At 38.1% G+C, this 17,268-nt stretch overlaps 1 protein-coding gene across 1 annotated transcript in view; it reads right to left on the reverse strand.

Annotated features, from left to right (window-relative positions):
* Positions 1-2,301: 2,301 nt before the first annotated feature.
* The window catches only part of LOC111824448 (membrane-associated guanylate kinase, WW and PDZ domain-containing protein 2-like), a gene marked incomplete at both ends in the record, with an annotated part of 49,189 nt that continues 34,222 nt past the window's right edge, over positions 2,302-17,268 (reverse strand). The window contains one exon of the mRNA XM_023748552.1: positions 2,302-2,940. Within this exon, the coding sequence (XP_023604320.1) occupies positions 2,302-2,940 (639 nt within the window). The remainder of the gene's footprint in view (positions 2,941-17,268) is intronic.

Below are 17,268 nucleotides of genomic sequence, written 5' to 3' on the forward strand. Positions count from 1 at the left end.
TGGAGGGAAAAACACTGAAAGTCTGGGACAGGAGAGAGTTACTTTTCACTTGATACCTTCTGACATTATTTGCTTAAAAAAATTAAACCATGTACATTATTGCTTTTTAAATAAAAACCTTCTAGTAAATAATTAAAACAAACAACCATGATCCTGTTGTAAGGACTCAGGCCCTGAACCCGCTCTTGAAGATCGACTTATCTGAATGAGGCCTAAGCACTTACAAGTAGCCTCTACTAATATAATCAAAGTGCATTTCATCAAAAACCGTGGTGCTAATTCCTCTTAATTTCAGAGAGATGAGTGTAAATTGTAGGAATGTGGGAAACAAGAGGTTTTTTTACTAGAAGTACTGTATTTTAAGCATCACAGTTTTTTACTAGAAGTACTGTATTTTAAGCATCACATCCTGCAATTCTACACTAGCCACCAAATAAAAGCCATTTCCTCATGCCCAAACACAAATGCAAACAAAATGGAATATTTGAGTATTGACAGGCAGGGGCGGGGTTGGGGAGGTCGGGGTGGGGGTGGGGGAGCAGAACAAGCTGATTGAAGGCACGAAACAAATGTTTTCAGTAAAGGTACTAATTGCAAAAATATAAATAAAATACATTACATAATAATATGTAATATATAATAAATATATATAAACACATTCAAAAGGCAGTTTTCCTATCACCCATGCCTTTAAAAAAGTCATTATATATAAATGTTTCCAAACTTTTTTCTATGAATCATACAGTGTATACTGCATATCGACTTTCAGTTACACTTTTTAAGATCAAGAACCTGTTATAAAGATGTGATTTTCAATTGCATATTATGAAGGTATGACTATTAAATTAAGAATATTTGTTTTACTCTTAATGAGCAATGAGAGAAATGAAGATACACTGTCAATATTTAACTAATTATGAAGAACTATTTTGTGATAATGTCTTAAGAAGGTAAAATTTAATATGTAGGATTGTTCTGCTAGCATATTATTTTCCTTTTTAAATTTAGGAGCGTAATACTTTGCATGGTGTTGCTCACAAATGCTCAGTACTTAGTGCCTTTTTTTCATACAAGGGAGCAACAAGGAAAAACTTCCTTGAAGGGGAAACACCTGCGGAGAAGGCCAAATAATCATAAAAGGGCTTCTTTCTGCTTGGCCGACTTCATTTGTATTTCAAACTGCCAGGGCTTTTGTGCAGTTTTTAGTGCTTTGGCTAGGCAATCGCATATGTTTGCCACACGTGTGTTCTTCACGCATGAGTTCCTCACAGTACTGCTCCTTCTGACCCAGCCGTCCCTGCTGCAGCTTCGGTGCTAACTTAGAATCAACAGACGTTTAATGAGCACCTATTGTGGACCATCCAACACTAAAAACACTACCATAGGTTAGGTAGGGTTATCCCAGCATAACAGATGAGACATCTGGTTAAGTGGAAAACCAGGTCTTAGCCTAAATGCTTTCACTTATACTGTTTTCAAGTATCCTCTCTCTCTGTTGCCTCTCCTTTCTCTCCCTTGTTTCATAGATAATCAAGAGCAAAGTAGTAGAGATATGCTTAGCCGATCCCTTCCCCACAAAGTAGAAGAGAAAAACATCCAGAGTTCAGGGTTTCCACCACACTCCTCACTGCTACCACCTAGAATAGGGCAGCCCAGCACTTCAGCCCTAACCTGTTCCATAATGTCCTTCTCAGGTCCTGAAGGCACTATGTGCAATTACTGCTGGAGCAGCCCCTATAGTCGTGGAGGAAGTGTCCTGAGCAATGCTGTTCACAACTCTGAAAGATTTTTCTACAGAGACACAGCTCCCCGTGTCTTTATGGGGATTATCAAGACTCTACAAGGGCTTGGAAGGGGTTGAACCAGCTTCCATGTGCAAGCCTGGAATCCTAAGCACAAATCAGAGCTTTGATTCCACTGGAAAAATCAGTTTTTTAAAAAAATAAGTCAATGGGAAACCAGTTTGAGGTCTCTACAACTGATACATTAACAAATTTGTGGACTATAATCCACTTATACTTGGGATTCAATGTTTACCTTCCAAGTTCACAGCATTATAAATTTGTAAGACTGAAAGCACTGTTTTTGTTGTGTTTAATATAAAATAGGGAAAGCTATAGTCTCAAAATTAAAAAAAACACAGCTTCCTGAACTCATGTTTTTCTGTTACTCTTTCTTTTTACCTTTATTTTTAAAAGTGTGATTTCATTCGACTCCAGAGAAACTTCCACCAATGCAATATGATTGTGAAGGTCTTACTATTTCACTGCATACTTAATCGCCGAGCCAGTTTTATCTTACCTCCTCGATGGATAATCAAAGAAGTCTCGCTTCCAATGGGACAGTCCTTAAGGATATCCACTACTTCTGTATGGCTCAGGTTCTGTACATTCTGCTGGTTGATCTCCACAATGAGGTCGCCTTCGCACAGGCCAGGGCATCCCTGAATGTCAAGTATTTGTTTCACCCGCTGTCCGGTCGGACTGTCGGCAATAGTGAAGCCAAAGCCCTGGGCACCTTTCACAATGGTTAAGGTCATGAGTTCAGCTTGGGTGGCCCCAGATGAAGCCATAGACACATTGTCGTCATGGACAGGCGGTGGATACGTGCCATCGAGCTGCCCGTCTGCTGGCATGGAGTGCAAAGAATGAGGCGGCCGATCTGTTATGTCTGGAACCGACTGTGAGGTCCGAGAAATGTATTCCAAATACGTCTCATAGTTATGTCTGCCGTTGACCATGACTGGAGGTGGCCTCTCCATTATTGCAAGGGGTGGCACCAGGCTGTTCGCAGGATCTTCAGGGTCAAAGGGCAAAGGGTAGCCACGACACAACACCAGGCTGACACTCTGACCAATAGGAACCGACTGGAAAAGTTTGACGACGTCTGCATGGGTGTGTCCCAGGACACAAACTTCATTAATATAGACAATGACATCACCTGCAAGGAAAAAAGAAAGAGATCGACCATGTGAGGTAAGTCCAATTAATGTTGGCATAGAGAAATGGAATTATGCATGAGATTAGTGAAAGTGGTGCTGTTTTTCAGTAAGCAGTGAGGAAGTCCATTAGAATCGCGTTTAAATGTACTGTAGGTGACTCAAGATTACAACAGGCCTGCCAACACATGTACTGATCACGTGCTGGAAAAAAAAAGCTATATGGGTTGTTTTTGAAGTTCAGAAACAACTTCATATTCAGAAAGAAACTGTCAAGAAGAAAAGTTGGGAAGAATTTGTACCTTGAAGAAGCAGTCAGTCTATGCTTCCTTTTTCATCTTCATTTTCATCTTCACTGTATTCCAGTTAATAACATTTTCAAACTATTGAGAAGTGGTGGGCATAAGTTTTGGATGAAACCTTTGAAGCCCCAGTACACGGTTTTATTTTTGGTATCACTTGTCTGAGTCAGCTGCCTTTTTATCTTTTTTATAGAAGAGGAAAATATTTTGCCCATTTACATTTTTTTATCTAGAGCAAGGTGTAATTGCAAAGGTTCCAGGCATACATGGGTATAGGTCAAGAGCACAGTTATTGGAATCAGGGATCTGGGTCCTATCCTGGCTCTACTGCTTAGCAGATATGTAACACTGGGCAAATGACTTACCTGCTTCAGCCACAGTTCCTGATTTGTAAAGTTGTTGCGAGGAGGAAATGAGATAATGCAGAAAAAGTGCCTGGTACAGTGCCTGATGCATTGTGAGTGCACAATACATGTGGAACATTATTAATGCTATTCTTGCTAAAAATAGGAGGAAGGAGATGTGGGCCTCTGGCTTTCAAACAGGGAGCTGCCGTAGGCTCATCCTCTCCTCTCACAATGTTGGTATTTCTGTAGATCTTTTCAAAAAAGGCATTTGTCCGCTCTCCCAATGAATTAACACAGAATTACAGTAGCTTACTGGTTACAAGTTAACTTTATGATATAAAAAATGCCCCAAATGCAAATTACTCATTATCAAATATATTCAAACAAATATTACTTTTCCTTAAAATGCAGAAAGGTATGAGATAATTATTTTTTTTAAATTCAATTATGGGTGAAGAACTTTATTTTTTGAGAACTGTTTTTATCATGGATTAATATTTTTATCCTCATAAACCATAATGTTTGAGAATTGAACTTGCAAATTGAGATTGTGCCTGACTATGCTGAGGAATATGTGACAAATGAAAAGACGTGTTTTCACAGATTATCACATAAGTAACTCAACAGACATCAGTTTATCAGGATCATTCAGAAATGGGTAGTATAAATGGCGAGGTATCTCATTCTAAGACATCCTTGCCCATCAAAATTGCAAACACCAAAAATGAAAAAGAGTTGAACTTCCAGAATTCAATAATTTTCTGGCTTTTCTTAAGTGTCTGATATAAAATAATTTCTCTACTAACTACACTTAAATAATTCTGTGAATAAAACACTCCTGAGTAAAATGCCCTCAACAATATAGACTTGGTTAACGCTCACTCTTTCCGAATGCTAGAGAATTGCTTAAAAACCCAAAGATAAGGAGACATAAAAGTCTAACAAACATGCTCAGGGATCAGGGTTAGGTCTGTTTCTAGAAAAAGTTACAGACTATGCAGCTTCATTCTTCCATTATGTCCGTCAGGAAGGGTGCTGGTGCAAGGGCTGGGACACTGGACCAGGCAGGAATCAGGACTGAACTGGGATGGACGGCCTCCATCAAGATTCCTCACTAGATTGGGGCAGCTGGGGATCATTTTCAACAGGTTCTGGTCATCCCAGTGAAGTAACTGATCCAGAAAATTTTTTTCCTTCTGCCTTTTCTATTTTTAAAGTTATCATATATTTTACACATTAAGAGGTTGAAAGAATAATAAATACTTGTGTGTGGCCTCCCTACCATCCAGCAGAACATTGCTCATATTAGTTGAAGAGCCCAGGGTAGCACCCCTTTCCCACTTGTATCCCCTTCCTGCTCTCTCCAAAGGTAACCATTGTCCTGAGGTTTGTTCACATGTACTTTATATTTTTATGACATATCGAAGTGCCCATAAATAATATTCCTAAGTAATATTTAATCCCTGAATAATAATATCCCTAAAATACGATTTTGCATCTCTTAAACCTTCTGTAAATGATATACATATTAATCTTCTGTAATTTCCCTCAAAATATATTTGTGATATTTATCTATTTTGATACCTGTACCTCAGATTCATTCATTTTCATTGCAAAGTGGTATCTATTGAATGACTACATCACTACTAATATTCATTCATTCTTCTGTTAAGGGACGCTGGGGTTCTGGTGACTCTTTGGTTAAGATAACTCTGCTATGAACCTCTTTCCCTGGTCCTTGTGCACATAGAGAGGGTTTTTCTGAGTTTGAACTTTGGCATAAAACTGCTGGGCATAAGCCACATGCATCATCTTTGTTAGACAATGGCAAATGGCTGACAAAATAGGTCAAATCAATTTACACTCCCATCAAAATTTTCATTACTTCCCAACGGACACAGTACTTGGCATTTTCAAACTTAACTTTTGCTAATCTAATGAGTGTGACCATGGTTTTAATTTGCATCTCCACACTGCTAGTGAGGTGAGCAGCTTTTCATATGTTTTTTGGTCATTTGTGTTTTCTTTGTATTACATCTCATTTCTCCTATTTGGATAGTTTTTGTTGTTTTGTTAGTTTTTTAACACAGTGACTATTTTTCTGTCCATCTCCTTTCTTAATCTTCATGGTGTGGTAGACATTACATGGGTTAAGGAGTCAAAGGCCTTTGGTCTGATTACCAGCTCCACACTTACTAGCTGTGTGGCTTTCAAAACCAACTTAAATCCTCCGTGACTCGGGATCTTCAGAAGTAATGAGGAACAATAACAATGGCAACTCACTGATCTAAGGGAAACAGCAAATGAGATCATGCAGGTGAGGGTTTGTAAACTATAAATTGTTATGCAAAGGATGATTGTTATTTCAGTAATCACTATCTTTCCTTGGTTACTTGCGTCTATAAAACCAGGAGAGTCCCACCAAGATATTCCCACCATAGTCATAATCAAGGATGAGCATCGGTTTCTGAGTGAGCAAGTCAAAGGCAGGAGGGTAACAAATGACACTTTCCTCTAAGGTTCTCCTTCACTTTAATCACTGTTAATAAACTCCCAGTCCCCAAGCACGCTTTATCCTTCCCTCTGCTATGCCAGAAATTCATGGGATGAGGGGAGGGGGGAGGGAGGGGGGGATGGAATGAAGGTAATGTTCCAAGTCCTCAAGGTTCCCTGCCAGGTTTAAAGGGTAGTTATTTGAATTATAGTGATTAAGGTTACCTATTTTTGAGTGTTAGTGTAATCTTGCTATTTAGAAACAGAATGAGAGAACTACTTGTGGTTCTAATAAGACTGCCTTTTATAATTTATGGATATTTCCCACTTGGTGCAATTTTTCAAGTCATCAAGCAAGCGAGTGATAAAGAGCCTTGCAACAATCTCTTTGTGGAGTTACACAGATTTCTGAATGTAAAAGATGAGTGGTCCCTTATCAGAGTTAAAACTATCTAACAACTTGACTGCATTCAACTGCTCACTTTAAAAAATATATAGATGCCTAGACATGCGTCATGCCAAAATTGTTGTAGGTGGGGATGTAAGCAAACATTTGCTTGTTCAGATAGAACTGATTGGGGAGGATATTTATAGACTGTGCTGGATGAATGTCATTTACATGTTGTGAAATAAAAATATGAGCCACCTGGTATATGTCATCCAATGGTGCCAGGCCAAGTCCTGGGACAGTCTGGGCTTAAGAGCACAAAGGGACGAATTGGAAAGGAATCATTTGATCTATCTTTCAATTTATCCTGTTAGAAGTGGGAATTAAAATATCTCCCCTCTTTTCTCTTTCACAGAATGAGAATGAGACCATGTTTGTGAAAACTTTTAATTTTACCAAGGAAAGGTTCTCCATTAAAATAAGATGGGGCAGCCCCAGCTGATTTGGCTCAGTGGATAGCGTGTCAGCCTGCAGACTGAAGGGTCCCGGGTTTGATCCCGGTCAGGGCACATACCCGGGTTGTGGGCTCGATCCCCAGTGTGGGGTGTGCAGAAGGCAGCCGATTAATGATTCTCTCTCATCATTGATGTTTTTCTCTCTCCCTCTTCCTTCCTCTCTGAAATCAATAAAAATATATTTAAAAAAATAACAGATGAGGCATTTCTTTTGAAAGCCAAGCACACATTTTCATTGCCGCATTGCTGCAAGGTTACATTGGTTCCTATATGGCCATTCAGTTTGGGCCATCTTAAGGCCAGATGGTTTTAGGGCTGCTGACATCAAGCCTATTGGTTAAATTTGGTGTGACTGATGAGCTGGGCATCCCCATAGGCTGGTCTCATAATGACCCGATTCCCATTTATGGGAAGGAGCAAGGAAATGAGACTGAATCTGATGAAGCAGAAGGTTTAAAAAGGCCTGACCTGACTCTATGGGAATATTTTCTAAGATAATTGGTTTCTTTCTTAGTTATGGAAATAACAGTATAATATTGGATACCTTTTGGGTACTTCATCATTTTGGATAAAACAGGGCCCTCTTAAAGCATTGCTTAAAATAGATTTATTTTTATGCCTCTTTTCTCTGCTTCCACATATTCAAGTCACCGTGGTCTGCAGAATCTTCACCTCAGCTTCTCCCATTGACCACTGTGGTCTATCTTCCTTGGCTACCACCTTGGACCAGACAAGAATGATTTACTTCACACTTCACTCTCATCCTATAGTCCCCTTGAGTAAGTTCAGACTATTCAACCTTTAGACTTACTGTGTAACACTCTTTGCCAAAAGTCTTTCCAACTTCTTTTTGTCTTCACCACCCAATAAGTTACCATTCTTATAAATACCGAATCTTTACTGGTCACAATTTACAGCTGGCTACTTGCCTTTTAGTTGAATCCTGCTGTTCCTCCACCCTCAAGTGCACTTCTTTACTGTGTGTAACTTCGTCCCAACCAGATAATCTCTTTCCTTACCTCTTCAAAGATATCTTCGGTCATTCCTACTCAGACTGTTCCTATCTGCTGTTTGTGACTACAAATTTCTCTCAGACCTTATTCCTTTGTGGGAGTTTTCTACCTGTTCCAAGCTTTCTCCACAAAACGTACAGAGTATCACTACTATGTTGAGAACTCTTTATTTAGGTATTTTGGATAAATTCTTATTGAATAAAGGATAGAGAGATTTAGACAGGGGAAGACTAGAATAGATGTCATAGCTAAATTTACTGCATTTAGTGTTTCTAACTTCTATTATGGCCAAGTCACATAGATTTAAAAATATATATATTTAATCGAACTCCTGGTTCATAGGTCAATGCTCAACCACTGAGCTACGCTGGCTGGGCAAGTTATATAGATTTTTGCTAAAAGAAACAAAATTCTCACAGACTATTTCCATCCTACTAATTACATGCACTTTACATTGAAAAATTACTAATTTTAATTTCCTCTCCAGCTAATAAGATTTGATGGACTTTTATTTTTTGAAGTTTGTATTAGTTTGTGTTTTTTAATAATAATAATATATATATTATTTTAGTATAATAGGCAATTTTATTATAATATTGAATATTAATTTTCACTGTATTCTACAACCCCTGAAAACATAATAATACTTGATGTTTACTTTTGGGGGTGTGCTATACATCACTTCAATTAAAAGGTATATGCCACAGGACAAAATGCCTTCATCAGAAACATTTTAGTTTATTAATTCTTATGTGCTACATTAGAAATGACATTGTGAATGAAAATGAGGTGAATCGAGCTGTAGTACTAAAATGAGGTTCAGATAATGTTTTAACCATTTTTCCCTAGATTATGAGACAAACTGTGGCATGACGGAGAGAGTGCTGATGTAGGTGTCAGGAGATTTATGTTCTTATGCCAAGTATGCTGATAATTAGTGCTGTCAACACATCTCTGGGCCTTATTCCTTATTTATTCATTGATTTATTCATTCAAGATTTATTATACTCAACTGCTACTGAGTCAGGCACTATGTTATGAAAAGAAGAGGTTTGACCCAGATGGTCCCTAAGGTATTTTCTTCACTCTGACATTCTAGGGCAGTGATCGGCAAACTGTGGCTCGCGAGCCACATGCGGCTCTTTGGCCCCTTGAGTGTGGTTCTTCCTAAGCCTTAGGAGTACCCTGATTAAGTTAATAACAATGTACCTACCTATATAGTTTAAGTTTAAAAAATTTGACTCTGAAAAGAAATTTCAATCGTTGTACTGTTGATATTTGGCTCTGTTGACTAATGAGTTTGCCAACCACTGTTCTAGGGCAAAGGGTCTCTTAGACATCTCTTCGTTTGGTTCCTTTCTTTCTTTTCCTACTTCCACCATCTGAGGACACAACCTTGCCATCTACTATTCGCACTTCTGCAACGGTCTTAGCTGGTCTTCCAGATGCCATAGCAGAAAAGACTAGGGAAGGAGAGGGGAGCCTAGCAAATGGCATAAACCAACAACCCCATGGGATTATTGGGTTCCCTAGTCTCACTCCATTGACATTGCTAATCCCCCCCCCCCCCGCTCCTCGTCAGGACTGGCTGAGGAACCAGGCGTGTCCAGGGCATCAGTGCCAATGGCTCTGAAGTGCTGGACATTGCCTTACACCTGCTTCCCTGTCAGTGCATCCTCCATACCATACTCTCTAATGCTCTTTCTACTTAAGTCCTTCAGTGCCTGCTCACAGAGAGGGAATCGAGTCAAAATTCTCTCTGAGCATAGAAGGCTCTCAGTCTACATTTTCAGCATCTCCTGTCTCTCCCCAACCTACTCTGCTTGGGTTGGTCTAAGCTCTGGGCCGTGCCCCTAACACATGCTATGTTCTTTCCAGCTTCCTGCTTCTCTTCTTCCTTTGTCCCCAGTAAAGCCACCCTGAGGCCAGCTTCATATTTTTGACCACCTTTCTGACCACCTCCTATTGCTGAGTGGTAATTACTTCTTGTGCGTTATTCTTCCTGACGGCTCAATCCTTCAATCCATTTAACCACATTAACAGCTCCGGGAATTTCTCTGACCATAGTGACTACCATTTTAACATATTGAATGTTTACCTGGCATTTACAAAGTCCATCTCTCTAATCCTTACAAAATCCACAGGAGACGGGCATTGCTATCTGTACTTTATACATGTGGAAACCGAGCCACAGAGAAGTTAACTTCTCTAGAGGCACATTGATAATTAGGTGAGATTCAGGAACCGAACCCAAGACTTCACCATGAATCTTAAAGACTTCAAACACTCCAGGACTTATTTTGACTTGGGGCCTCTTTTGTGTTCCTCAAATCATATGAGTCAGAACGCTGGGTAAAATGCCTTTAATTCCTGAATATGAATATCGGGAGATGAACTGCAGTATATTTTTAATTAGCTAAATTAATGGAGGGAAGCAGTGAAGCAAATAATTGCAAACAGGGGAATGCATTACAATGTCCCAGTCCACTTTCTGCAGTCCTCCGAAATACAATGTTTGGCAGAGTCTTCGAGAATGCTGAGGTAGAGAGATGACAGGGTACTGGACCCCACAAAACTCTGTAACTATCATGAAACATAAGCTCAGGTATAAATTATTTCAATAGTTGTGTGACCTTGGCTAAGCCATTTAGCTTTTCTTGGTCTAGTTTCCTTTCATGTAAAATGGAGAAGTCAGAAAAGATCATTTCTAAGGTATAGCTAGCAGAGTTACTACATCTGGCGAGAATGTGGAAAGCTCTCCTTCTGCATTCATACAGGCATCGGGCAATTTCCGTGATGCAATTAAACAGGTAAGTGACGGCACTCTGGGACTTCGCCCCAAGGTTCCTCGATTTTCTGTGAAAGCAGCCAGTTCCTCCAGCACTCTTTCTATAGGCAGAAGAACACCAAGATGTTGGCATAGTCACATATTTCTCCAAAGAGTGAAAGACTACTTAATCACATTTTATAATTTCATCTTTGTGACCCGGTGCAGATGCCTAATTAAGATGCCTCGTTAAAAAAAATTATGCTTAATCAGCAAGCATCCAACAATTACTCCCTGGCAGATGTGAATTAGTCTGACGATCTATTTACATTTCTTTTGTGTTTGGCATTGAGTAGTAAGATATATTTAAACATTTGCATTTTACTTGTTGGAAAGGAGGGAAAGAACACATTCGAAGAGAATCTAAAGGCACTGATTATTTGCTGATCGGGCAAAGATGAAACAACACATTAAACTGAAACTAAGTAGAGCCACAGAAAAGAAAGCACAAAGGACCGCTTCTTGCAAAGCTCCAGAGCAGAGGACTTCTACATAGCCTGCGCATTTTAGGAATCAATAGGGTAAAATGGTCAGTGGATTTTCCATTTCTCTCAAACAATGTAATGAATTTTAAACACCAAACAAAAAAATGACTAGTAGGTTTTCAAAGGGACTCTTTAAAAATGAGAATAGGTCCCTGTATCTAAACAGAACTTAATGATTGCACCAGAAGAAAATAAAAACAAAAGTCTTTAAGAAAATATCTTAAAGCCCTTGGCAGGACATGAGAGCTTATGAGAGCCAGATAAAAATATTTTAGAGTTCTCCTGTGCTCTCCTATGTGTTAGGGACACACATGAGGGCAGAGTCATCACAGAAATATTCTCAATCACACAGCTCCCCATGGAAACTTGAGCTACAGAAGTACCTTGTAGGAAAGAGTAATTATTTTACACGGACATTAAGCACTGTGCATGCTTATTTTCAAACAGCATTAACTGTATTCCTAAACAAGCATAATTTTTTTTTACATAAATGGCTCCGAGAGGACAGCGTAGCATGACCCATCACCATCTTCTGACCTTACTCCAACACCCGAAATGCTGGCGGACAGCTGGCCGGGGTGGAGCAGGAACTGCTCACAGACATGCTTTCCAACAGTTTATTCTCTCTACTCCCAACTGTCAACTGCCAGACATTCTGAGAGAGCAAGAAAAATGAATAACAAGGAGAGAGAGAGAGTGGGAGAAGAAAAGATTGGTGCATTCATTTCACTTCTGACTTCTGCCTCTTATGAAGTTTGTTTCCTTGAATTGCATTTGAAAAAAATATACTATTTGCTCCAATGTGAGCTGAGTGCTGATTTTGAGTATGTAGATGGGGTGGGGATGTCTATATTGGGGGGGGGGCTGCCTAGCCAGGGAAGCTCTTGCCTCTAGATCTCTGTCACCCCATGTGGTATTTCTGGAAAGGGTTTGGCTAGTGCTTCCATTGCTAGCCAATCAAGCATCCTTAACTGGTGTAACATATTAGATTATGTTGAGCTCCTCTTTCCCTCCGTTCATGTGAAAAATTGCAGAGCCCTGCTGCTAGGGTTCTGAACTGGAGCAGCATTAAGTTGCTGAGCTTCAGCAGATAGCTGGCAGAAGGAACGAATGTGCAGTGCTAAAACTGTGACTGTGTATTTGTATATTGCACACACACTGGTCCAAGATGGGATGAGAGAGACCTTCTAACTTGTCAAGAGGAAAACACATTTGCCAGATGTGAATCTTCCCTGACAGACTTTGATCGTTCAAACTTGGTTGCTTTTATTTCCAATTTCAGTTTCTTGAAGGAGCAATATTTTATACAAGTATCAAGGAGTCAGTCTTCCCATTGGGCCATATACACCAGAGATTGCCAATTACAAATCCCTCATACACATGGCGAAGGGGAAGTAAAATTTTCTTTGGATGTATTGAAATTTTGGAATCCAGAGAAAGATAGTTATTATTTCTTTGACTTATGGGAGAGAAAGGGAAATCACTATCGTATCTTATAATATTAGACATCAGAACATCTTCCATAAGGTGTACATATCTCATCACTCCCCTCGCCATGCTAGATAGATACTATATACACAGATCCTTATGGGGAAGACTATTCCAGGAAAATATGCAGCAATTTCCCTGCAGACAATGGGAGATTCTCCTAGTCTCAGATACAACAGACAAATGGCACAGAGAAAAATAACTGAATTCCCTGCGGTTCCCAATGTTACAGTTACTAAACTGTACTGAAGCTGATTGGATAAGTTAGCAAAGAATCATCATCAAAGATTTTAGGTTGTCCCCTTATACTAAAACTATTGAACATGTATCTATGTGAATATATGTGTGACATATCCACATTTATATGTTAATTTTTTCATTTAAGGTTTATGCTACATTTCACAGTTTATTCTCACATTTCAGCCAAATATAGTTAATGATAGTCAGAAACAATGAACTTTTCTTGCTTTTTAAACTTGATTTTTTGCAATAATTTTATAATGGTAGCATTAGCAATTTATTTTATTTCAAGTTCCTGCAAATCATAGTAAAATGCAAAAATTATAACCATATAGTTCCAGATGAATCAATTGAAAAGTGAAAATTTTATATAGTCTCTTGATTTTTTGGGGCGCGGGGGTCTAAATAATGTAAAATCCACCCAATAAATCTTTTCTACCAAATAAATGCATTGTTAGAGGTCACTGTACATTGGCTAATAACAATTGCTACTATTCATGTGCTAAGAATGATAAACTGTGTGCCAAGAACACTGCCAAGTGCTCTAGAGACTTAATCTCATTTAATCCTTGAACTAAGCTAATGGAGAATATACTATCCCCGTTTTGTAGATGTGATTGTGTTTGAGAGGCCACATACCATGAACACAAAGTAGGAGAGCTGCCCTGTCTCTGCTGTGTTTGTGGTCACTTTCAGGCTGTGTTCTAACTATGTGGATGTTTGGTTCTATATATTTATAAAATTTCAAGGTTCATTTCATCTATTTATTTGGCACTTAAGAATTAGACTACATTAATCACTTGAAATTTTTGACTGCCTGAGTTGAACAGATATTTTGGCATAATATAAACACACATGATATCTTATCATGGCACACTAGCCTTGTTTTTATTCACAAGTTCTAACCCACATGAAGAAATTACCCAGTGACAGAATTTGAATGGGCTAGTCAGCTTGCCCAAGCAAATCAAAACAAATTGAAGACAGAAAGCCAAGCTACCAAAGAGGACTGCTGGGGATACAACTTTGAGGTCATAAACATCTAATAAGTACAATAAATACATAATAAGACATTATTTTCAGGTGTTTTACGAGTTTAAGCTTTGAAAAATCTGGCTTTTGTGCATTCTAAAAGGCACTGGCATTCAGATAGAATAATTCTAGAAGAATTATTATGAACTGTTTATCCCAATTAACTAAAATCAGGGTGAATACTTTTAAGGGACCCAAATATGGAAGGAACAATTAGCTCATTAGCTAATTGTAAATGAGTCAGTTTCTTTGGTTCTAGAATATATAAAATAGATATACTAGATCTCTCTGTTTTTTTTTTGTACGCCGTATTTCCAATTTTAGTTACAAAGACATGCTTACTTTTTTTAATAAACAGTAACCAATGATTGTTGAAGGCATGTGATTGTTACCCATTTCCATTTTGAATTCTACTCATGAAACTGACACAGAGAAAGCAGAGAGCCATACTTCACATCCTAATTACTGGCTTTTGGAAGCAAAAGATCTAAGAATCTAGTCAATGAATGAAATAAAAATACACTCAGCAGATCATAAATATTTATAACTACATCAAAATCTGCTAGTCAATCTTTCAATAATTTCTTCAGCATAAAATATTTGATTCAGGATACTGGGAAAATATTAATTAAAATTCAGTCTTACCTCTGAAATGATGGGAAATCGAAACAATATCAGATATTTTTTTTGCTATGAAATGTCTTTAATTTTTTGTCTTAATTTTATTTTTCCCTATGGGTTTGATTGCAGGTTCTTAGATTTATTCACCTACTACATATGCAATTATCTACCTGCTTTTTGGAGAAAGATTAGCATTAAAAGGCTGAATTTTTTTTGGTGTGTGTGTGTGAAGGCAAAGAGAATACTAAAAATAAACTTCAGTATCTCTTTCATTTAATTAAATATTTTTCTTGGGTCAGTCAAAGTTTTCTCATAGGATCTTTACTAATTTTTCTAACCAGGAAGAATGAATTAAAACACTATTTTTAACAATAATTTAAATTACTAACAGGTTGATTTAATCTTGCAAAAGATTAATGTAGTTATGAAGTATCTTGCACATCCTAAGTGTATGAAATATAAACTATCTTTATTTTCAATATCTTATAAATCAAAGAAATATTTAAAATGTTAATCTTGTTATCTGTGAGAATGGTCATGTCATTGGTGTGCATGAAAATTCATGGTAGAAGAGAAGAAGATAGGTTGTGATTTGTGCTTGGTACATTCTAGTGGAAAGGTAAGTGGACTTGCAGAGGTGATGGGCTAGAGATGCACCATTTGGAGTCATGAGTATAGAATCCTAGGTCTTAAGCTTTCACTCCCAGAAATCCTTTTTAATTCTTTAAGGATTTTGTATTTAAGATGATTTTTCAACATCAAATTTTTATTAAGTAGTAACTAATTAGTTCTTCTATTTTCACTAACTTAACTACTAATCAGAGTTTTTAATCAGCACGAATCAACCAGTATAACTCACACTAGGTTGATGTATTTTTTAGTCATAATATAATAATTTATTGCTCTAGTATCCATTCAATAAATATTTATGGGGTCTCTACCAGGTATTCTGGGGAGGGCTCAGCAGATACAAAGATGAGTAAGATATAATCCCTAACCTTATATACTATGAACTATAAGTCAGGCTAGCAAAGACAATGAACATATATTCATCATGGGTAAATGCATGACTCATTTTTAGTATTTCAGTGAAATATTAAAAATAACCAGTGCTCACAAAAGTACCAAACAAAATAAAATAAAAACCAGAAGATGTCTACCCTTTCTCTTTGGAGTAAAGTAGAAAATAGCTATCCTTATCTAGTGGGCATCCAGGATGGCAATGACACAGAGTAAGGGCTCATGAACATTTGTTGAATGCAAACATTAGTAGCTGTGCAACAATTTAGGAAGTATGAGCTATCGAAAGAAGAGCTGTCCAAAGGGGCAGCGAGTTTTGGGAAATGGTGTTAACTCTAGAGGGTTACTCTCAGGAAAGAGAGCCAATGAAAGAGAGGAAAAATGAGATGGTAGGGGAAAGCCACAATTGCAGGTGCCAGGGAAGGATGGCATTTGAAGAGGGCTCGTCATCCGTTTCCAATGTGACAAGAATAGAACATTAGATCAGAGAGTGGCCCTTGATTTCACCAGTGGGGGACCTCAGGGACATTTCTAAGTTTAGTTTTCGTGGAGATAATAGTAGAGGAAACTGGAGAGGGAGTAGAGTAGTGAGAAAGTAGACACAGCAGTTGTCTACCCACTACTTCTAAGAATTCTGGTAAGCAAAGGCAGGAAATAAATAGGAAAGTAACTAAAAGGAACAGACAGAGAAGAGAGAAGAAGAGGAGGATGTGGGAAAGAAACTTAAAATATTGGCTAAAGATCAGAGAATATGAATTTGAACATTTATCTAGAATTTTAGGTTCAGAAGGAAGGAAGGGCATTCTTCTTTTTTACTCTTGAGAGGAAAACAAAGAGCAGCAGGAGCAATAATACAAAGGAGCAATAACACAAATTTACCTTCACCTTGATTTATAGAAAAACGCAATTCCTCAACTCAGCATTGTAGGGTCAGGAACTGTTATTTTGGGGAGTGGGGTCAATGACAGGAATTATGGCAAACAAAATAAACCCTGCATTTAAATATTTCTTAGTGTTCCATGCCGTCCATGCCATCATACAGAGCACCATTAATCAGCTGGTGATTTCAGGGCTCTGCTGTTCCTTAGGGCCAGCTTTGGGAATAGGAGAGAAATGGTGTCTAGTGAATTGAGGTTGTCTGTCCTACTAATTCAGATGAGCAAAAGCTTATCATTTAAGTAATTCAATAATTGCCCAAATTCCTCCACTTGTGTTTTGTAGGTCTTGAGCTATATGGCTTTTATAAAGTCTCTTAAGAAATACAAATTAAAGAAGAGATTACCACTCAAACACAGATGTGGAAGATTTTTTTTTAGGTGACTATGATGTTTAGCTTTATGTCTCAACTTGGCTAGGCTATAGCACTCAGTTATTCAATTAAACATGAATCTCAGCATGGCATGAAGGCGTTTTGTAAATGTGGTTAAAATCTATGAGCAGTGACTTTAAGTAAAGGAGATTATCCTTGATAATCTGAGTGGACCTCATGCAATCAGTTGAAAGGTCTTAAGAGCAAAACTGAGGTTTCCTGAGGAAGAAGATATTCTGCCTCAAGACAA

This window comes from Myotis lucifugus, unplaced genomic scaffold (genome assembly GCF_000147115.1).
Source record: "Myotis lucifugus unplaced genomic scaffold, Myoluc2.0 scaffold_1531, whole genome shotgun sequence".
In the NCBI taxonomy this organism is placed as follows: Eukaryota; Metazoa; Chordata; class Mammalia; order Chiroptera; family Vespertilionidae; genus Myotis; species Myotis lucifugus.